At 43.3% G+C, this 23,677-nt stretch overlaps 1 protein-coding gene across 5 annotated transcripts in view; it reads right to left on the bottom strand.

The window, feature by feature from the left end:
* Window positions 1–369: 369 nt before the first annotated feature.
* ALG6 (ALG6 alpha-1,3-glucosyltransferase) overlaps window positions 370–23,677 on the bottom strand; it is a 48,304-nt gene continuing 24,996 nt past the window's right edge. For all 5 annotated transcript variants that reach the window (XM_005284765.4, XM_065553970.1, XM_008167887.4 and 2 more), the window contains 10 exons: window positions 22,161–22,243; window positions 21,308–21,372; window positions 11,435–11,620; window positions 10,261–10,396; window positions 6,245–6,330; window positions 5,461–5,545; window positions 4,111–4,181; window positions 2,602–2,670; window positions 2,252–2,450; window positions 370–1,487 (listed from right to left, as the gene is read on the bottom strand). In XM_005284765.4, the coding sequence (XP_005284822.2) occupies window positions 1,290–1,487; window positions 2,252–2,450; window positions 2,602–2,670; window positions 4,111–4,181; window positions 5,461–5,545; window positions 6,245–6,330; window positions 10,261–10,396; window positions 11,435–11,620; window positions 21,308–21,372; window positions 22,161–22,243 (1,178 nt within the window). In that variant the 3' untranslated portion in view covers window positions 370–1,289. The remainder of the gene's footprint in view (window positions 1,488–2,251; window positions 2,451–2,601; window positions 2,671–4,110; window positions 4,182–5,460; window positions 5,546–6,244; window positions 6,331–10,260; window positions 10,397–11,434; window positions 11,621–21,307; window positions 21,373–22,160; window positions 22,244–23,677) is intronic.

Here is a 23,677-nt window from a genome sequence, read left to right as displayed (position 1 = left end):
ATCTCAGTAGGGTATTAAATCTGAAGCCTAATATTAACAGAATACATGTCAAAATTAGCTTTCGCTGTTAAACATTGTAATAGATTTTCTGTAAATGTGATTATCCAGTATTGCTTGATGCAGTTCTGACTATTCATAGGGAAGTAAGTGAGGTAGCTACTACTAGGAACAAGAAGTCACATCTGCCCAGTCCATAAGGGAGAGGTAGAGAGATACAGTCTCTCTCCCATGTGCAAGAAGCATCAACTCTCCCATAGCCAGCTGTCCAAAACTCCAGTTCTCTCCCCCACTACCATCAACTTCTACATTTTTCAGTACCAAGTTCTGTGATCCAGAGTGTTGGGACAGCATAAATAATGCAAGGACTACTATGCCCATTAGTCATTTTAATATTCATTTCAGCAAAAACCTACAGTTCCGCTTGTGGCTGATGAAACAGGACTTTGGCCTACAGAATACTCTGAACATTCTAGAGAAGAAAATGCAGTTTAACCAGATTTTAATTTAAAAATTGACAATTATCTACAGAGATGTGTCGTTTGTAAGTTATATTACCCCTATGAAAAAAGATATGTAGGAAAAACAATAGCAGCAACCACAGCACCCTGAAACTCTTGTTAGAATAAAAATGGACTTCAGCTGGTAAAGGGGTTATTGCCAGAGTAGGATGGTCATGTTACCATGAGCTATGATAGTGAGTCATGGATATCAGTGCAGTGGCCTTGATGATTTTAAGCACATCATATGAAAGCATCGTGGCAGTGAAATAGTGTGCAAGGCAGTTTAATTTATGTAATCAAAAGGGGCCAGCAAGAGGTACCACTTAGAAGCAACAGCCAAGAGTTCTTGTTTAACCCATATTTGTATCTCTTCCACATTTCATGCTGGGAAATGTATGACTTGACAGTAGCAAATTATATTTGTGGCTTTGCTAAATTAACCTGGCACTGCTAGTTAAGGGTCAAGACTTCCTGTATTTAATCACTTACAGTTTACAAATAGCCTTTTCATATTGGAAAACCATATCAGAAGTATTAAAGTTCTTGAGAATATAACAAGTTGAGTTAAATTTCAAACACTGTTTGGTGATAGCTACTCTTCCTCAAAATAAAAGTCATTAACTTATTCTTTGTGTTTAAATGTAAAACAATTTGTTTCCTAGTTTTCATTAGCTCATGGGAAATATACTAAATAAGACAGTGAGTTAAAGCTGCCTATTGTAACTGATATTTTCACTGAAAATATTCTCTTTCCAGTTTAGTCTTGAGTTTTCACAGGTTAGAATTTAACTAATTGATTTTCTTCTGATTTCTGCCATTTCTTGAGTCCCACAGTACAATAGCATTAAAATACGTCAAGAAGAATAAGAAGTGTAAGCAGGAAACAACAGACACAGATACAGGAAATAAATCTGGTAGCTTCTGTGGAGGAGTCAGTGTGGCACTCATTAAAGTGAGGATGCCCATCAGAGTTACTGAGACAATAAACTGTAAGATAAAGAATGATACATTAGTTACCATTGATTTACAGTGTCAAATGAATAAGAAGTTACTTTCATTGCTTAGGTGCTTTGAGTTCTTCATCCTCTATATAGATGACCTCTTAGAAAATACAGTGTGCATCTATACTAACATCTTGTGTGCCATTCTCTAAGCTGATATAAATACAGTCAAGCTAATCACCTCAAAAAAAAACCACCCGGAGATTAGACAGTTTCCTTCTATATATTCAATACATTAAGGAGTATTTTGGAACGGGATCTTCTGACATGTTGCTGCAAAGTAAGGGTGATCTCATTACTATTAAGCACTGGTAGTGTATGCAACTGTATAAGGGAAGTGTGAAGACAGTCCCAGCCCCCAAGGCTTGAAACTAAAAGGTCCAACAATACTCTCATTAAAAGAGGAGAGGAAGGATCTAGCTGGGATTTCTCTCTCTCCCCTTTCTTCCTAACTTACTTATTCTGGGCTTTTAGGAGGGATTTGAATGAGGAGATTTGGGGGGAGGAGGGATTGGGAAAGTATTACATATATGGAGACAGCTTGGAAGAAGACAGATGGGTCTCTTGTGTGTTTTCAACACATGAAGTTGTTCACATGAAACTTCTGTTAAGAACAAATGTGCAAACGAGTATATTCCATAAACAGTATATAAATCCTATAGCCACAAAAATGTACATAATTGTGGGCATAACGCTGGTTTATCATGATTTTTAAAAACAACATATTATGAACAGTTAAAAGTTTCTTACCAGACTCTTAATAATCTTTGGGAATGCCCTAAATGAAGGAATGTATCCCCTAATAGAAAGGGAGAGTGACTTCAGCTGCAGGTCCTCTTCTGAAGTCTTTTCAAATATTGAAAAAGAAGTCGCACATACTGTCAGAAACGCCAGTGTTGTCACCACATAGGCAAGAAGCAGGCCATCCTTCAACAGAAGAGGCAGCAAGCTGTTAAAACAGAAGGACATTAGTCTACATTCCAACAAATTTACATTTTAAGTAACGCAATAAAAGGTGAGAAAAAAGAATATGCTTAGAAAGATGTACGAGAATCAAGGCAGGAAGCATACTGTATTGAAGTTAATAGTGTCTGACTCACCTGAAGGTTGACACAAGTAAAAACCATGTACACATCAAAGGAATTTCATTTATCATTAAGCAGACTGGTCTACAATGAAAAGAAAAATAGGTGTACAAACACTGTAATGACAACAGCTTTGCTGGTTCTCTCTAAACTTTTGTTATACACAAGTTTTACTTATTCTGGGCCAGAGACTCTATTGTGATCTGACTCCTCTTTTGCCATCTGGAGCCAGACACTATGGCAGAACTCCCTCCTAGGGCAAGAGTGCCAGTACTGGGCCTGCCACCCTCTCACTCAGCATAGGAGACATGGCAGAACCAGGGCAGAATATCTCCTGCACCAGAGCTATGCTTGATGTAGCACCTGGCATCTTTGATTCTTGCCGTCAGCCTCTCACTGCCATAGGGCTTGTGTATATGAACACTCAGTGCACAGCAAGCTGAGGTGTAAATCTAAAGTGCCCTCGCATGCCATGCACTAACTGTCCGTATGGATCCTGCTGCTGTGCACTAACAGTTCCCTAGTGTGCACTAACCTACTGCTGATTCAAACCGCAGTATGTGTGTGTGCACTAGAGAACTTTTAGTACGTAGCAGCAGGGTCCACACAGACAGTTAGTGTGCTACACGTTGGAACACGGTAAATTTACACCGCAGCTGCCACGCACTAGGTGTTTGTGTAGACATGCCGTAAAGCAGTGACAGGCTGACCGCAAGAACCAAAGAAGCTGTGACCACACCAAGCAGAGCTCTGGTGCAAGAGATATTCTGCCCCGTGCGATGAATTGCAGCACAATATGCATTCAAAAGGAACAGTTGCAGTTTATAAGCATCCGTGCCTAGTCACATTAGTAAGGATGGTAAAGTTGTGTGTTCTGCCAGGAAGTTAGAAACAATAGTTTAGTGGCCAGTCTAGATAAAATTGTCCCCTGTGGGCTTCTATGTAAGCTTCTAATGTAAACCTAGGAGAGGAATATTAAAGGTGCTACCACACCAGTGTTCAAGTTTCTCCCACATGATGGCTATACTTCATCCAAGGGGAAGATGACCCTTTGCCTGAAGACTTATCTCCCAACAAAGGAAAGAGAAGGGGAATATATACATTAATTTCCAAGACGGGAGGCCCTTTGCCATGTAGTTATTGAGAAATGAGGGAGAATTCACCCTATTTCACTCATCATTATTACTTACCTTATATATGCTTTCTGGATAACTACATGTCTGTGGCTTTTCTTTCGTTTCCATGGCAGTCTCACCCTTCCCACCCCCAGAATCAGTCAACCCTACCATCTGGACAGCCACGCATATTTTGTGCTAACTCTACCAAAAAGGAAATTTCTACTTTCATAGCCCCAAATTACTTATCATTCAGAAGTTCTTACAGAATTAAAACTATATGCACAATTTTTTTTTAGAAGTCTCTGTTTTAATAGATACATTATTTCTAAGTGAGGAAGAAGCCTGTGGCACTATGCAAATTGGGGAAAAGGGTATCAAAATATTTTCTATATAAAAAATGACTTACATTGATACTAGAAGAATGGATTTTTCATGTACTTGGAAGGAGAACAGGAAGAATGACAATGCACAACTAACCTAAAAAGATTCAAGTAGAAGAGGTTAATATATATCTGCCCAATGCAAAGTGTAGGTTTCGGTTGGCCTAATTTTATGTAAAGGCTGGCATCAGTATGAAGTGTCCAATGTATCTAATTTGTACTAAACATATTCAACTCCAGAGCAATTTGCATGTTTCAATATAGTTAGAGGGACAAGTACGCTGATCTGCACCTGTAACAGGTTGTGGCTGCAAAAAGGAGCTTTTTGAAAGTTTGACCCAGAGTATTCAGAACATGTCTCATGTAATAATGCCCCTATCTTGCAAACGCTTATGCATGTGCTTAACTATCCTCACATGAGTAATCCCATCAAAGTAAACTGAATCACTCACATATATAAGTGACTGCAGGATTGGGGCCCTACTATATAAAGTCAGAACTATGCAACTACCATACCTGATGTAGGTTGTATTACGCTGGGTCAACTGTGCTCATGAACAACCCGGGCCTCAGAAGTAACAACAAAAGGTCTCATTCTTTTTACTGAACTAAAAATATATTGAGCAAGAATTAAACTACAAGACAATTCTCGGGAAGGATTAATCCTAGTTATAGGCATCACTATTATAAACTCAAATAATACTTAGAAATTATTGTATATTTTAAACCATATAAATCAATTACTGTTTACATTTTAGTGATATCTGTCTTGGTATAAAAGTGCTTTTAGTTTAAAAGGAATATTTTACATTCATGTCGTGTAAATATGCCTAAATTTATGTTCAATGATATTAGACTACAGAGAGAAAAGCAAACATTTGTTAAAAACAAAAAAAGGATCATTCCTTTTCAAACCACTAATGAGCCTGCAATGACTATTGTGGGAATTTTTATTGAATTTGGCAGCCAGTGCATTAAAAAAAACTATCACTCTGGAAACAAAACGAAAGAGAAAGGAAATCTCAAACCCATACAAAGCTTTATTGTGTGGAGAATCTTCAAACGGCTTTTCAGAGGAAAATAATAAAAATACAGAATTAAGATAAAGAAAACCGAGGATAAGAGAAAAAGAAGTATAGACAAGGGGAAAACCTGAGATTTAAAAGACATTAGTTAGGTCCTCCGATACAACTTTGATACTCAGTTCTATTGGTGATATGCTTTTTAAACAAACAGTCTCTTCAGCAGATATCAAATGACATTTAACAACATACATAACTCTGCACAGTGGGACAATTTTAAGGAGAACTGTTGGCCATGCTCCAACACTCAGTGATAGATTTTAAATAAGAAACAATTTAAAAAAATACACTTACCAGAGCAAATTTAAATCGTCGGAGTGATGGCTGGAGGGTTAGTTTTATACAAGCCGGAAGTAGGGTCAGAAATGTAAAAGCAAAGCTAAAAGATTATTTAAAAAAAAAATTAAGTTTATCCTTTAATATATAAATAACCACTTTCATGTTTTCAGATAATATTTTCAAAAGCAACTAGGTGACTTAGGGACCCATGTCCCATTTTCAAAAGCACAAATCAGTAGGAGCCTAAGTCAGTGTGGTATGTGCTCCTAATTGACTTAGGTGCTTTTGAAAATTTTATTCTTCAGTAACTTTTTAGCCATCTTCCATACTGAAAGAGCCTCATCTTGAACTATTTGCTTATTTGAAATATTTTGGATTATGCAAACTTTAAACATTTAGAAGAAATAATGGAAAAAGTCAAATGCATGTGTTTGTTATTTTTATCTAGCTTCCCAATTTTAACTAATTATTCAGCTCAAATTACACAAACACACAGAAAAAAGTTTCATAACATTCTAAACACACACAAACCTGGGGAAAATCTTTAATTTTATTTGTATTATTTGGAACTAAAAATACACTATGAACAAAAGTCTTTTTAAAAACTCTGAAAATTTTCTCTCTCGGTTCTTCCCAAAAATTAATGGATGTGGTTTTCAAGAGCATCTTTGTGACTTAGGAACATAAGTCCCTTTGACTTTCAATAGGATTTGTGATCCTAAATCACTTAGGTGCTTTTGAAAATCCCCCATGATATGACTAAAAGTGAAAGTTACCTAAAAGTCTTCAGTTCTCTTACCTGAGTTTAAGCTGGGTTTGAGGTGACATCACATTCTTTATCTTTATAAGAACACTTAGACTACACCAGATATTGGCTACTTTATCCTGAAAAGATATTTAATGAGTTGTATCTATGTTAGTTGGCTGTTCAAATAATATGAGGATTATTTAATATTTCATTGAAAACACATTTTGATACTCAGATGTCATATGCTATAACGAAAGGCAATATCGGGTCAGTGTGACCTTAGCTCAAACAGAGAAAATTAAAATCTGAAAGAAACTGAATTAAAACATGTATTAAAATAACTGAGAAATACTTTCTCAAACACAAGAGACCATCAGTCTTAAGTCAAGACCACACACTTTGTGAAAATAAAGCTCTGAAAACATTCATCTCTAGGAAAATTTACATCAAAATGATAGCACCTGTGAAACTTTTTTCAAATGTGAAGACTGTCAATTAGGGCTGTCGATTAATCGCAGTTAATTCATTTCAAAAAAATTAATTATAAAAAAATCAATCGTGATTAATCACAGTTTTAATTGCACTGTTAAACAATAGAATACCAGTTGAAATTTATTAAATATTTTGGATGTTTTTCTGCATTTTCATATATATATTGTATTCTGTGTTGTAAATGAAATCAAAGTGTATATTATTTTTTATTACAAATATCTGCACTGTAAAAATGATAAAAGAAATGTATGAGGTGAATTGAAAAATACTAAGTACTATAGTGGAATCTCTTTGTCGTGAAACTGCAGTTTACAAATGTAGATTTTTTTTTGTTACATAACTGCACTCAAAAACAAAACAGTGTAAAACTTCAGAGCCTACAAGGCCACTCAGTCCTACTTCTTGTTCAGCCAATCGTTAAGACAAACAAGTTTGTTTACATTTATAGGAGATAATGCTGCCCTCTTATTTACAATGTCACCAGAAAGTGAGAACAGGCATTTGCATGGCACTTTTGTAGCCAGCATTGCAAGGTATGTACGTGCCAGATATGCTAAACATTCATATGCCCCTTCATGCTTCGGCCACCATTCCAGAGGACATGCTTCCATGCTGATGACACTCGTTAAAAAAATAATGCGTTAATTAAATTTGTGACTTAACTCCTTGGGGGAGAATTGTATGTCCCCTGCTCTGTGTTTTACCCGCATTCTGCCATATATTTCATGTTATAGCAGTCTTGGATGATGACCCAGCACATGTTGTTCATTTTAAGAACACTTTCACGGCAGATCTGACAAAACGCAAAGAAGGTACCAATATGAGATTTCTGAAGATAGCTACAGCACTCGACCCAAGGTTTAAGAATTTGAAGTGCTTTCCAAAATCTGAGAGGGACAAGGTGTGGAGCATGCTTTTAGAAGTCTTAGAAGAGCAACACTCCAATGCGGAAACTACAGAACCCGAACCACCAAAAAAGAAAATTAACCTTGTGCTGGTGGCATCTGACTCAGATAATGAAAATGAAAATGTGTCGGTCTGCACTGCTTTGGATCATTATCGAGCAGAACCCGTCATCAGCATAGACGCATGTCCCCTGGAATGGTGGTTGAAGCATGAAGGGACATATGAATCTTCAGTGCATCTGGCAGGTAAATATCTTGCAATTCCAGCTACAACAGTGCCATGAGAACACCTGTTCTCACTGTCAGGTGACATTGTAAACAATAACCGGGAAGTATTATCTCCTGCAAATGTAAACAAACTTGTTTGTCTGAGCGATTGGCTTAACAAGAAGTAGGACTGAGTGGACTTGCAGGCTCTAAAATTTTACATTGTTTTAATTTTGAATGCAGTTTTTTTGTACATAATCCTCCATTTGTAACTTCAACTTTAATGATAAAGAGATTACACTACAGTACTTGTCTGAGGTGAATTGAAAAATACTATTTCTGTTTTTTTTTACAGTGCAAATACTTATCAAAAATAAATATGAAGTGAGCACTGTACACTTCATATTCTGTGTTGTAATTGAAATCAATATATTTGAAAATGTAGAAAACCTCCAAAAATATTTAAATAAATGGTATTCTATTATTGTTTAACGGTGCGATTAATCACGATTAATTTTTTTAATCGCTTGACAGACCTAGAGTCAACATATTCTCACATTTATTACACACCTGAATGTATTTAGCTCTGCTTACTAGCAATGACAGAGTTAACCACTAATAAATCAAGAAGTCTAAAGACATTAGCAGTTGTGCTAGGATCACTTTCAAAATTACATTTGTAAGCACAGCTATCGTGCCCATGAAACTCATCCCTAAACAGCTGCTAGAATCACAGTTGTGTAGACATAACAACAAGAAAGCTACTAGCACCAACTACTAAGCCATCTTCCTTGTATGCTTACTAGCAATACAGAATATGCGCTTCAAATTTGCTGAGGACTACAAGTGAACAGAGGGTTTCGCAGCACCAGCAAACATATAAGATGCCTACTTCATAGCCAGTAAGATTTTACAACCATCAGCATTTGTTGCTGTTTCTGTAAATGGGAATCAATTCAAAGAACCTGTTACAGGCAACAGAGTATAAACTTACTGTGCATTGCTTACATAGACAATTTCTCAGTTTATCCAGATTAGTATCCAAGTAAGTCACTCCCCTATTCAGTCTGAAAATATTTGGTCTAATATTAGACTAAAATCCTTGGGCTCTTTTGGATTCATTGTTTGTTGACATTTACAGCTTTTATTTTTAAACTTAGCAAAGGGTAAAAAATGCAAAGTGACAAAAGGTATTTTGGTTTGTAAATATCTTTATCTCCCAAGCTTCAATTATTTTTTAACAAGCTGCTGGAGAATATGTTCTGAAAATATTCCTATGGCTGCATCTAAATTAAATGCCACCCTCAGTGTATCCATAATGTTAGTTTTTAAGGGCAAAGATATTGCAGGTTGTGCTGTGAAGCGCGAGTGTAGTCGCGTCACCAGCGAGAGCTCTCTCGCAGCGCTGTATGTACTCCACCTCCCCGAGGGGAATAGCTTGCAGTGCTGCGAGCGAGCGTGCAGTGCTGCAGGCGCTGATTACACTGGCGCTTTACAGCGCTGCACTCGCTGCGCTCGGGGGGGGGGTGTTTTTTCACACCTGTGAATTGCCAGTGTAGCCAAGGCCTAACAGAAGCCACATATATAAGGCAAACCATTTACACTAACAACAGTCACTTAGGCCCAGATTCAGCAAAGCACTTAAGCACTCAGCAAAGCACTTAAGTCCCACTGAAGCATTACTGAATCAAGCCCTTAGTTTCTACTGTGGGGAAGTCTGTGGTATAGAACTTGCTCTTAAACTTGAGTCAATCTTGCCAGGAGCTAAGCACTCTGACCCCAATCTATCAAAGCACTGAAGTGCCATTTTAAGCATATAAGTAGTAGACCCACTGGCATCTAGGAGGCTACTTGTGTGCTTAGATTTAAGTATGTGCTTAACTGCTTTGCTGGATTGGGGCGACAGTGCTCAGCATCTTGCAGGATCAAGCCTCAAGAACATTCTGCTGAATCAAACTACTACTTAGGAATAGTAAAAGCACAACTGGTCTAAATAAACTTTTGTAGAAAGTGGCTACTGAGAATATCAGCTAGGACACAAAGCAGGCTTTAATTTACACCTGAAACACTACAACCATTACTAGTTGTATAAATAATTCCTTTCAATAAAGCTGAGTATTATGCTAACCAAAGGGGAGATTCTGAAGCTGTTAACTTTTACATTGTATCTTCTGACACTGTCAATTACTATGAATCTATGTCAATGGAAAAATGTATGATTGAAGTATGGGTTTGATGATGGGATAAGTGTTGTCTACTCATATAATATCCTGGAAGATGCCAGCTGAGCTAGGGGTGAAATACTGGATTAAATAACTGGCAAGAAATGACTGCCAACGAAGGCAGCTCAGATTACTAGTTCTGTGGTGTGTCTTCCACATGAAATCCCTAAAGGTCACGATGAAGGTTCCTCAAGGGATCTAAGAATACAGAACATTTACACAAACAAAACAACCCGCATACCTCAAACAAGCCTCGATCAATGGGAAAGAGTCTTCTGAGTACTTGCAGGATTTGTTCCACTTCTGTGCAGAATGGGAGCCAGCAAATCACAAAAGAAGCAACCACCGTAAATGCTATTTTAATTAACAACACTAACCTGTAATAAATGGAGGAGTTTAAATCAAGATATTAAGAGGCAAAAACTCAGTATATATATATAAAAATCAGGCACTTGGGGCCTAAAACGCAGAGTGTATTTACCGTATACAACTGAATGTGCATAAGCTCACCAAACATGACAAATTTGAGCAGAGCTACCAATACTAGAGAAAAGGTATGTCATCATCTCTAGAGCAGTCATAAGAAATCCACTAGGACTGCGTCACATCTACTGACATTCGTCTCATTAATCTGGAGGTCTACTTTTGGCCCATATTTAACTTTGATTCCAGCATGATGAAGGTGTGCAAAAAAAGGATGGTTCATGACAGCTGAGCAAATAAGAGTTTTTTCGGTTCCCTGGCAATTCCAAAATATTGGAACTCTCACATTTTCAGGTAAAACCAAAAATGAAATATTTCAAAATTTTTGGCAACTTAGTTTTAACATTCACTTTGGGTTGAACAGAATATTTCCTTCATCCAAAAATGAAACTGTTTCTATTTTGAGCATTTATCATTTTTGAATTTTTTTAAATAAAATTAAAGGAAATTTCTAAACAAAAAGTTGTTTTGAACCAAAAAATTTAAATGTCACATTTTGAAAATGTCAAAATAAATTTTTTGCCTTTCAGTATTGTTAAAGGTTTTGCTTCCTCTCCCCCTCTTCTTCTCCCTCCCCCCCCCAATCAACAATTTGAGGAAACAGACAAATTCATGAACCGTTTCAGTGTCACCACATCTGTATTTTTTGCTGAAAACAGATTTGGCCTAAAATTTTCACCCAGCTCTAAGTTTAATATATTTTGCTATACTTTCTAAACCCTTAAAACTATTTAGATATTTAGTGTATCGTTTAATGGTTAGAAAGAGATTTGTTCTCTAAGAACAGAGAAAATTATAACATCAGTACCTTCCCTTGGAGCTTAATAGAGAAACAATGGAAACGCAAATAGGATGAATCAAATTCCCAAGGCTAGGCTACCTAAGTGCATTCTTGAGCTAGTGTTTGGATACTGAGTTTTAAAGATACTCACCCCTTTCCTGTAAGGCCTTTTTGGAAGCACTTTCCAAGTAGGTAGCAAAAGAATGGCAGTGAATGGTAGAGTTCCATTTGTTTATAATTTATGGCCAAGCAAAATGCCAGTGATCCTAAAAGGTCCCAATCGTAAGAGAGAAAAAGTACACCCCACAAAGCAAAGCCCAGGCTCACAGAGTTATATATGTTTTTTATGTTAAGGACAAGATGTGTAAGACAGGGAACATGCTGAGTATTGTGACAAGTTAACAGTGAACTAATGCCACAGGTGATAGGTGTAAAATATATTCAAAACAGACGTTGTATAAGTTAGTCTTAATTTTTAAAAATCTAGTGCCAAATATGCAACTATTTTGTTTACACAGAGAAATATTTTAAATTCTATTTAAACAGGTTAGCCAAAAGACGGTTACTCACCGTTGTAACTGTTGTTCTTCGAGATGTGTTGCTCATATCCATTCCATTAGGTGTGTGCGCGCCGCGTGCACGATCGTCGGAAGATTTTTACCCTAGCAACACCGGCGGGTCGGCTGTGGAGCCCCCTAGAGTGGCGCCTTCATGGCGCTGAATATATACCCCAGCCGACCCGGCGCCCCCTCAGTTCCTTCTTGCCGGCTACTCCGACAGTGGGGACGGAGGGCGGGTTTGGAATGGATATGAGCAACACATCTCGAAGAACAACAGTTACAACGGTGAGTAACCGTCTTTTCTTCTTCGAGTGCTTGCTCATATCCATTCCATTAGGTGACTCCCAAGCCCAACTTAGGTGGTGGGGTCGGAGTGAGACATTGCTGTGTGCAAAACCGCTGATCCAAAGGCAGCATCGTCCCTGGACTGCTGCACTAGTGCATAGTGTTCTGTAAACGTGTGGACTGACGACCAAACCGCAGCTCTACAAATGTCCTGGATCGGAACTTGCGCCAGGAAAGCCGCCGAGGAAGCTTGTGCCCTCGTGGAGTGAGCGGTGAGGTGGGGTGCTGAGACACCTGCCAGGTCGTAGCAAGTCCGGATGCAAGACGTAATCCAGGAGGATAGGCGTTGTGATGAGACCGGTGAGCCTTTCATTCGGTCGGCCACTGCAACGAAGAGTTGCGTCGTCTTTCTAAAGGGCCTTGTGCGGTCAATATAGAAGGCCAGGGCCCTGCGTACGTCCAGAGAATGCAAACGTTGATCCTGGCGAGAAGCATGTGGTTTAGGGTGAAAGACCGGGAGAAATATATCCTGGTTGATATGAAATGGAGAAACCACCTTAGGGAGAAAGGCAGGATGTGGACGAAGCTGCACTTTATCCTTATGGAAAACTGTGTAAGGGGGCTCGGATGTAAGCGCCCTGAGTTCAGAAACGCGCCTTGCTGAGGTGATGGCTACGAGGAAGGCTGTCTTCCAGGATAGGTACAGAAGTGAACAGGTGGCCAGTGGCTCGAATGGAGGACCTGTGAGCTTGGAGAGAACCAGGTTGAGGTCCCACGTCGGAACGGGCTGACGTTGTTGTGGGTACATCCGGTCTAAGCCCTTGAGGAATCTAACGACCATCGGGTTAGAGAATACCGAGGACGCGAGTTCCCCTGGATGGAAGGCCGATATAGCGGCCAGGTGAACTCTAATTGAAGATATCGCCAACCCCTGCTGTTTTAGGGAGAGGAGATATTCCAAAATAAGAGGAATAGGTGCGTGCAATGGGGACGTGGCTCGTTGCTCGCACCAACAGGAGAACCGCTTCCACTTGGCCAAGTATGTGGTCCGTGTTGAAGGCTTCCTACTGCTCAGCAGAATCTGTTGGACAGAGTGTGAACACTGTTGCTCTGCCTGGGTGAACCATGGAGCAGCCACGCCGTGAGGTGGAGTGATTGCAGGTCGGGGTGACGCAGCCGGCCGTGGTTCTGCGTGATGAGATCCGGATACAACGGAAGCGGGATCGGTGTCTGAACCGAGAGTTCCAGCAGCGTGGTGTACCAATGTTGTCTCGGCCACGCTGGAGCGATCAGAATCACCTGTGCCTGGTCTCTGCGCAATTTGAGCAGTACCTTGTGGACCAGAGGAAACGGAGGGAAGGCATAAAACAGGTGGTCTTTCCAGGTAAGGAGAAACGCATCCGAGAGGGAGCCTGGGGCTCGACCTTGCAGGGAGCAGAACACGTGGCACTTCCTGTTGTCTCGAGATGCAAACAGGTCTATCTGGGGAAACCCCCACTTCTGGAAGACGGAATGTATGATGTCCGGACGGATAGACCACTCGTGCGTTTGAAAGGACCTGCTGAGTCGGTCCGCTAAAGTGTTCTGGACTCCAGGGAGGAACGATGCCGTGAGATGGATTGAGTGGGCGATGCAGAAGTCCCACAGGCGAATGGCCTCTTGGCATAGAATTGACGAACGTGCTCCTCCTTGCTTGTTGATGTAAAACATGGCCGTGGTGTTGTCGGTGAGAACTAACACACAGCGGCCACGTAGGAGATTGAGAAATGCCTGGCACGCCAGGCGCACCGCCATCAGTTCCCGAACATTGATGTGTAGGGCTAGCTGAGGTGCAGTCCACAGGCCCTGGGTATGGTGCTCGTTGAGATGGGCGCCCCAACCCAGAGATGAAGCGTCTGTGACCAGGTGCAGAGAGGGTTGTGGGGCGTGAAACGGCATCCCCTCGCAAACCACATTGTGATCTAGCCACCATGTGAGGGAGGTCAGGACCGAGTTCGGGATTGTGACCACCATATTCAGGCTGTCCCGATGTGGGCGGTATATTGATGACACCCAGGTCTGGAGTGGGCGAAGCCGAAGTCTGGCATGCCTGGTTACGTACGTGCAGGAAGCCATGTGACCCAGCAGGGTAAGGCATGACCTCACCGTGGTAGTTGGGAAGGCCTTGAGTCCTTGGATGAGGCTCGTGATGGTGCAAAAGCGATTGTCTGGCAGGATGGCTTGTGCGCGTCTGGAGTCTAGAACCGCACCGATGAATTCTATTCTCTGGGTAGGTTCTAGAGTGGATTTGTCCTTGTTGAGTAGGATACCCAACTTGTTGAATGTGCGCACTATTATGTGGACGTGATCGCGAACTTGTTCTTTGGTGCGACCGCGTACCAGCCAGTCGTCTAGGTACGGGAACACCTGTATCCCTTGCCGACGAAGGTACGCTGCCACGACAGCCATACATTTCGTGAACACCCGTGGGGCCGAGGATAGGCCGAAGGGAAGGACTGCAAATTGGTAGTGCACCCTGTTTACCACGAATCGCAGGAAGCGTCTGTGAGGCGTGTAAATAGCAATGTGAAAGTATGCGTCTTTCATGTCGAGGGCGGCGAACCAGTCTCCAGGATCGAGGGAAGGGATAATGGCCCCCAGAGAGACCATGCGGAACTTCAACTTTACTACGAATTTGTTGAGTCCGCGCAAGTCCAAGATGGGTCGCAGACCTCCTTTGGACTTGGGGATGAGGAAATAACGGGAGTAGAATCCCCTGCCCCTTAATTCCACTGGAACCTCCTCTATGGCCCCCATAGCGAGGAGCGTAGAAACTTCCTGTATAAGAAGTTGCTCGTGAGAAGGGTCCCTGAAGAGGGACGGGGAAGGGGGGGAGGAGGGGGGGATAGAAGAAAACTGGATAGCGTATCCCCTCTCCACCGTGCGGAGGACCCAACGGTCCGAAGTTATAAGGGACCAAGCACGGTGGAAGTGGGAGAGGCGATCCCGAAAGGAGGGGGCTGGATCCTGGGGGATGACTGGGGCGCCGTCCTCGACCGCACCTTCAAAAGTTCTGCCTGGGGCCTGAAGGTGGTCGAGGTGGCCCCTGGTTCTGGCCGGGTTGAGGGCCGGTCCACCTTCTTCTACCACCTCGCCCTCGCCTCCGGGCCGAGTCTTGTCTCTGACGAGGCGGGGGGGGGTAGAAGCGCTGAGGTTGCGGCCTAAATGGCCTGCGCTGGGGGCCCACAACATGCATCCCCAGGGAGCGCATGATTGTTCTCGAGTCCTTGAGGCTCTGCAGGCGGGAATCCGTCTTATCCGAGAACAATCCATGCCCCTCAAAAGGCAGATCTTGTAGGGTTTGCTGCAGCTCCGGAGGCAAACCCGAAACCTGAAGCCAGGAGATCCTGCGCATAGCGATGCCCGAAGCCAGGGTCCTCGCCGCTGAGTCTGCAATGTCCAAGGAGGCCTGCAAGGAGGTCCGAGCCACCTTCTTGCCCTCCTCTACCATGGCTCCAAACTCTTCCCTGGACTCTTGGGGAATCAACTCCTTAAACTTCCCCATAGAGTTCCAGGAGTTGAAATTGTAGCGGCTCAGTAACGCCTGTTGGTTCGCCGCTCTCAGTTGTAGCCCTCCGGCTGAGTAGACCTTACGGCCAAACAGGTCGAGCCGCTTAGCCTCTTTTGATTTAGGCGCTGCAGCCTGCTGGCCGTGGCGCTCTCGTGCATTCACTGATTCCACCACCAGTGAGCACGGTTGGGGGTGGGTGTACAAGTACCCATAGTCCTTAGAGGGGACAAAGTATTTTCTTTCCACCCCTCTCGCTGTGGGTGGAATGGAGGCAGGAGTTTGCCATATCGTATCCGCATTCGATTGGATCGTGCGGATCAGAGGTAACGCCACCCTCGATGGGGCATCTGCTCCAAGGATGTTCACGATCGGGTCGTGCACCTCCACTATCTCCTCCGCCTGCAGGTCCATATTACGGGCCATCCTACGCAGGAGATCCTGGTGAGCCCGAAGATCTATCGGAGGGGGACCCGTACATGAAGTGCCCGCCACTGCCTCGTCCGGAGAGGAGGAAGAGGATGCCTCCGGTGGTACCGGATCCAAGGGGGGGTCCTGATCCCCTTGCTCTTGGGCCGGGGCATCACCTGCACTTGGGTCCCTGGTGTCGGGTGGCGTGGACACCGAAGCCTCCATGCCTCCTGGCGGAGGCCGAGAGATGGTGGATTCTGGGGCCCTTCTAACCGAGTGACCCGAGCGAGAGGTCGATGGTATTGGAGCCCCTTGTTCTTGGTGGTATGCCCACGGGGTCCAAAACGACCAGTGAGATGGTCCATGAGATTGGTCCTCTGCCATCTCCTGCCAGTGGCCGAAATTTTGTTCATCGGCGCGCCCTTGAGGGGGGTATGCCGATCTCGACAAGTCCTCCGAGGAGCGAGACACCGATCTAGACGGCCATGGCGGTGCCGAGAGAGATGAAACCATCCCGGTGGGCTGCGGTGCCGCACGGTGCCGGTCCGGAGATGATCTATCTCCGCGCGGTGCCGGCGATCGGTGCCGGGACCGCGACCGGTGCCGATGACCTCGTCGGTGCCGGGAGTCGGATCTGGACCTCGACGAGGACCTGGAGTATGCCCGGTGCCGGGAGCGACCCCTCGACGTCGAGCGCCGACCGTAGCGGTGCCGAGAACTACGTCTCGACGTTGATCGGTGCCGACGATCATAGCGGTGCCGAGACGTAGAGCGGTGCCGCGAAGTAGATCTTGGCCGCGAGTACGACCGGTGCCGAGACGATATTCGGCGCCGGGACTGCGAGCGGCGTGGGGACCTGCTTCGGGACCTGGACCGGTGCCGAGGTTCCAGCCCCTGTGATGGTGGGCGCATCAAAGCAGGTTTCCCCCTCGACTGGACCGGGCGAGTCAACGGTGCAGTCGGTGCCGGTGGCTGAGGCGGTGCCGGCTCCGTGAGAGCTATTAAGTCTCTCGCCGCCGCGAAGGTCTCTGGAGTCGACGGGAGGCACTGTATCACCGCCGGCCTGGGGGGAGACGCTATTTGCACCGGACTCAACGGCCTCGGCGCCGGAGTCGACGGTGCCGGAGGCAACTGTTTCCGTTGCTCCACCGGTGGACGCGGCTCTACCCCCGACACTGGGGGAGCTGGCGTCTTCGGCACTGATGTCCCCGTCTTATGGGCTTTTTTATGCCCTGGGGATAAGGACCGGCGCCGAGGCACTTGCTGTGTCTGCGGTGCCGACGAGGTCCGGTGCCGGGGAGGCTTGTCTGACGCCACTCGCGTGGTCGTCGCAGCCGGTGCCGCCGGGGCACTGCGCACCGAGGTGCTAGGTGCCGGGGCCTTGCTCGTGGAAGGAGCGTCCGGGCTAAGAGCCGCCTCCATCAGAAGTTGCCTGAGCCGAAAGTCCCGCTCCTTCTTCGTTCTCGGACGAAAGGCCTTACAGATTTTACACTTGTCTGTCTGGTGTGACTCTCCCAGGCACTTCAGACAAGATTCGTGCGGGTCGCTCGTGGGCATAGGTTTAGCGCAGGAGGCGCACAGCTTGAAGCCGGGAGCGTTGGGCATGAGCCCGGCCCCGCGGCCGGGGGAGAAAGGGGGGAGACGACCCCCTTAACCCCCTGGACTATTTAGAACAACTTTACAACTACTTAACTAACTTACAACAAACTCTAAGACTATAACTATAACTACAACTATGATACAACAATAAAGCTAGGGAAAGTGGAGAACAGCTAAGCAGCGCTCCACAGTTCCAACGACCGTCAGGGGCGGTAAGAAGGAACTGAGGGGGCGCCGGGTCGGCTGGGGTATATATTCAGCGCCATGAAGGCGCCACTCTAGGGGGCTCCACAGCCGACCCGCCGGTGTTGCTAGGGTAAAAATCTTCCGACGATCGTGCACGCGGCGCGCACACACCTAATGGAATGGATATGAGCAAGCACTCGAAGAAGAACTGTAACTTTGATTTGGGGGCCTGATCAAAAGTCCATAGAGTCAAAAGGAAAGACTTCTTAAAGAAAGTTTTATGGTTGCACAGATTGTTATTACAATAGTATAGTACAATCAATTAACCAGAGTTAATAAAAAACTACACTGACATAGTACTCAGTAGGATACAACTAGTGGCAATTCCACATTTTCTTGTGCTTATTTTTTCCAGGGTTATGGGTAAAATTTTCAAAAGCCCTAAATCTTTTTTGCCATACAGCTTTGTATGGAATATTCAAACATGATCATACTTAGACTGTACTCTCTTCAGGGCAGAGATGGTCTTCTTGTTATGTGTCTATACAACGCCTCGCACAAAGGGGCCCCAATCCATGATTCGGGCCCTTAGACACTATTGCAAAACAAATAATAATAGTTTCAACCAAAAAAAAAATCTGTTATTTACTTTTGACACTTGAGGCCTGATCCAAAACCCGGTGAAGTTAATGAAGAGACTCTCATTGACTTAGATGAGCTATGGTTCAGGCCCTAAATGCATCAAAAGCAGCAGTTAAAGTGTAATGAAAGAAACTGAATTAGAGAGATGCGCCTGATATCCTAAGAAATACTGAAACAATGTATGTCTCTCTCCCTACTCTGTCTTGGCCAGTACTGATAGCTACATGACAACACATTTGGGTTTTATAAATCATTTCTCAACCTGCTATTTATTCGCTAATCAAAAAACATAATCATATTTGGCATACTGTCACTGTCACAGCAACTAACCATGATGCCAGAAGGCCATGATCCTACAAAGACTTACACAAGCAGTTAACTTTCTGCATTCTAAGTACCTCCAATGACTTCAATTGAACTAGTCACAATGTATAAAGTTATGCACATGCATAAGTCTTTGCAGAATCAGTGCCAAAGCTATGATTTCAGGATAAATTGAAGCAGCAAAATATAGCGAAAATCTTTTATGAAAGTAGAGTCTGTTTCTTAAAAGTTTTGTTTCTGCTGCTGCCTCTCACCTGACAGCCGCATTTTCTAGAGCAATGGTCCCCAAATTTTTTAGGTTGCATCCCCCCCTTACCCGTAATGTAATCTGTCCACACTCCTCCCCTGGGAGCCGCAGTCAGGAGCCGGGGCTGGGAGCCAGGGTGCTATTGGGTGCCAGGGGACTGAGTTCAGGGCCGGAGCTACATCCGTGGCTGCAGTTGGGAGCAGGGCTGGGCCCTGGGAGCAGCGAGCTGGGCCGCGGTTGGGGGCCGGGGCCAGGCCCAGGCCCAGGCACTGAGGCTATGAACATGGCTGGGGGCAGGGCCGGGGCAGAGCTGGGAGCAGAGTGGGGCTGGGTGGTGCATCCTCCTTGCCCTCCATGGGGTTTGCCGCAGGTTCCGCTGTACCTTCCTGAACATTGCTCTGTGCCCCCCACATTTTGGGGACCACTGTTCTAGAGGGAACACCACAATTAGTATATTATTAGAGATGGATTAACAAAATTTGATTTTTCATGTGCCTAGTTTTGACCCAACAGCATATTTTAAAGTGTCCACATTTATCACAGTCCCAGGACTTACTCACATCTCCGTTACCTGGCACACCTTCCTACAGCTTGGACTGAACAACTACTGCACTTGCTTATGGATAGGCACAATAGCTAATTTTCTAATACAAGCTGCAACCAAGACCTAAATATTGATATTTATTAGTAAACTAAAGCTAAAAAAGTACACACACCTGAATGAATACCATTAGGGCTTGGGTTTTCAAACCTGCCATAAGAATCTGACATGCCCAATTCTCATTAAAATTAATGGGAATTGGGCTTCCAACTTCCCTTGGTGGCTTTGAAAATCCCAGCCTCGATTGTGGGTATATAAACATTGACTTCTGAAACTTTATACATTTAATATGGTACGCAAGCAACCAATGACTCAATTTACGATACAGAGCAAGGAATATTCCAGGTGGCAAGGAGAACAGGACTTTCCCTGGAAAATCTGGGGATTACTGCACTAGTCTTCGTCAATGTGGCATACAGCTTGAAAAAAAATACAAGCTTTATTCTAATTACAGACCAGTGTAGTGACATAAAACTCAGGAGGTCAGAAGGTCCAGAATGAATTTCAAAAAACATAATGTAGCCATGTACACTCCATTACAAGTACATCTGTGCTCCAACGTTACAAGGCGATAAGTTAACTGTTACAAATTCAGGTCAGCTAAAAGCCAAAAGCCAATTTTTACACCCTTTTATGTGTTTCCTGTGAGCACTCACAATACTGACTTTTGTTGCCATGAATGTGAAAGCAGAATTTTGAAGTTGTACACGTGTTAGCAGAAAACAAATCTTCAATATAGGTATTCTCAACAGAAGTGCTTGTGAACTCTGATCTGGGGACAGAAACACTAACAAAGAGCTCTAATTATGAATCCTCAATCGATTCAGATTTTTTAAAAGTGTTGACTACATTTTGAAATACGAACATTTTTGAGTCAATCCGCTACACTGGTTGGATAAGTTATTCTTTGCAAATAACTCGCTCAGCTCTACCTATAACTTACAAATTCACCATTTGTTTCAAAGGTACCTATAAACATGGGAGTCAGTGGCTCAAAGGCTATTAGAGGACACAAGAAGCAGAGTCTACTCTAATTTACTATTGATGTTGTATAGTGAGTCAGGTGTACAGATATATCTCATTGTGAAGCATCATGGCTGCTAGAAATTGGGCAGAAGCATCTGAGACACTCAATAAATGTTAATGATCTCCTCCCATTCTCTGTAGTCAGCTAGTGGTTGCAAAAGCTAGAGACAAAGTCACATTTTATAGACCTGAACAGCATGGCTGTGTCTGACACTCCTCTCCACCTCCCAACAAGAGCTACGATGGTTCTCTTATTCAGGCAGAAATCACAAGGGTATCCATTTTTTTCACAGCCAGACTGCCACTGACATTTACTCAAACAAGGCAGAGTGGCATAAAGGTGAACTTGGGATGCAAATAAAAGCTATGCCATGTTGGATTGATTTCCCCCAAATCAATCTTTTGCTCCAAGTCCATTTAAGGCTGTTTCCTTTCAAAACTTTTGCTGGGGGTGGGGCACCAGGGAAGAGAAGAGGGGCCAACCTTCAGCTAATAAATATAACTTCTTCCCCAGTAAAAAAGTGACGTTATTGTAGGAGGGACTGATGTTATTTTATAACTGAAATTATTTCATTTTAAAACAAATGGAAGGATACTGAAAATGTCCATAGTCAATGAGAATGAGACTTGGATAAAGCAATATACAGAGAGCACTGGCAATCTGGGAGAAAAAGAAAGAGAAAAATCTTTAAACACACAAAAACAAGGCACTTTCTTTTATAGCAGTTCATTTCACCCTGGAACCAGAACATGATAGGTTCTCCTTTAACAAGCCCGGCCCGGTCAAACTCCTGTGGATCCGTACTCATTCATCTGGGGAACACTCTTTTCCTCTAATTATTCCCCTCCTCCCCCCAGTGATGTGGGAAGGGACGAAGGAACCCTAGTAGGAAAGAGTATTAAAAGGAGCATCAGGGTGTCTCCTGCCAGCCAATTCACAAAGATGACAGCTCAGTTTAACCCTGGGAACTGCTCCATGGCTTGACAGACCACAGATGCTTGAGACCAGTGAGCATTAAAACCCCTGAGCATGGTGTCACTTTCACAACGCATTTCAGTTCTGCTGTCTAAAAAAGAAGTGTGCAAGACCCAAGGCTCTTCCTAGATTCCCCCATGTTACAGCACAAATCTTTTTTTTACTACCCAAGCAATAAATTTGACAAGAAGTGTAATTCAGTAGTTCATGGTTACTAAACTCCAGTGCACCTTGTTATTGTTATTGAAGGGCATTAAAATAATTGCTGTAAAGTAACTTCATGTTTTCTTACTGAAAAGTCTTTAATGAAAGATATACTGATTGGCGTCCATTTTATGTAAACAGAAAGCACTGTGTGGTTTTGTAACATTAATTAACTTTCTTTTCAGCGTTTGAAATTTATATTCCAGTTAATAACATTTTTATTCTCTCTCTCTCACACACATACACACACACGATAGACTTATACTTGCCTTTTTCTTAGTTGATGTTTCTTTTAAATAACAACAATACAAGATAACTGCAGGTATGTAAACCAGCAAATCAGCAATCAGAACTGAAAAACAGAAAGATTAACTATGCATAAGAATCTCCCCAAACAAGTATAGCTCATCACAATCCACTGAAATTACCTATTTCCATTTATAATTTGTCTCTGGATTGTCAATATGTGACTTTATTCTCCATTTTTCCCTTCCAACCTACATGGCTTGCATCTGATGTTTTGTGGAACCATGTAAGAAAAGGAAGGATTAAGTCTTACATGCACCTGCAAGATGGGTGCAATGCCTGCACACTGTTTAGCCCAAACAAAACCCACAAACTATATAGCCACATACATGGATGGGTAGCTCCAGCGGTCCACAAATTTTTAAATGTATATTTTGTATCTACCCTCTACAGTGGAAACCTATTTCCTCATCAAATTCAGGTCTTCTGAAGTTTCCCTACAGTTTCAGCTGACCACAGTATTCTTCATTTTCTGTCTTCAATTGTCATGTAGTGTCGTTGTGTGTTCCAGCATTTGATTCTAGAGAGGGCTCTGCTTTACAAATCACATCATGTGTATCTAGTTTGTAAAGTGTTTTGGGGAAAGAAAGGACATACATAAATATAAGGGCTGATATAGGAACAGGTTAGTTCAACTTTAAAGGGTACGAAAAATGGCTGTACAGAATTTGATCTGTTAATGTTTCCAAAATCTGAAGCTTGCACGCATTAGACTGTTTAGGCCCCAGCATAGCCTCACTCAGTAAATGAACAATGCTCTAGATTGTTACATGCTGGAGAAAAGACATTCTCAACTTTCAAAAGACATCACCTACAAATAAATGCTTGCAAGTTGTTCTAAGGCACTGGGGGGCTGACGGCAGATTAAAGAGAGAGAAGCATGTCTGGATTCATAACACAGTCCTGTACTTTGCCAAAGCATTAGTATTTCTTAGAAGAAACACTGGGAGACAAACAGAAGAGAGGTTCTTTGCTCTGCCCACGGTAAATATTTGTAAAGGTGGTCTGGAGGGGGACAAAAGAAGAGCTGTAACAAGGAGGGCTGCCTACTATGTGTTGGATAAAGCCCTGCTTCTGCTTAAGGTGCTGGAGAAATTGTTTAGAGACTGTTCTTATGCAGCCAGTCTAGTTTTAAACCTGGGATTTTGTTCATCTCTTATATATATGGACAGTAAAACCTGCCTTAGCGATCACCTCTGAAGAGAGACCACCTGTCTCGAGCGACTACTTGCAGAGGCCACAGAACGTTTTTCCCCTATAATTTTACTGTGAAAAAACTGTGAAGAACAACAACATGTCATCTGTGACCAGCAACCAAATTTTCTTACTCCTATCCATAAAAACAAACCTGTAGGAGAAACTGATCTTCCTCACTTCTGTGCTGCTGCTGGCAACAGCACAACCGGCCAGCAGCTGCCGCTCTCTATCCACTCAGCTCTGAAGGCAAAGCAGAGAGCGGGAGCTGCTGAACTGACACCAT

This window comes from Chrysemys picta, chromosome 8, assembly GCF_011386835.1.
Source record: "Chrysemys picta bellii isolate R12L10 chromosome 8, ASM1138683v2, whole genome shotgun sequence".
Classification (NCBI taxonomy): Eukaryota; Metazoa; Chordata; order Testudines; family Emydidae; genus Chrysemys; species Chrysemys picta.
This window is presented reverse-complemented; position numbering and strand designations above follow the sequence as displayed.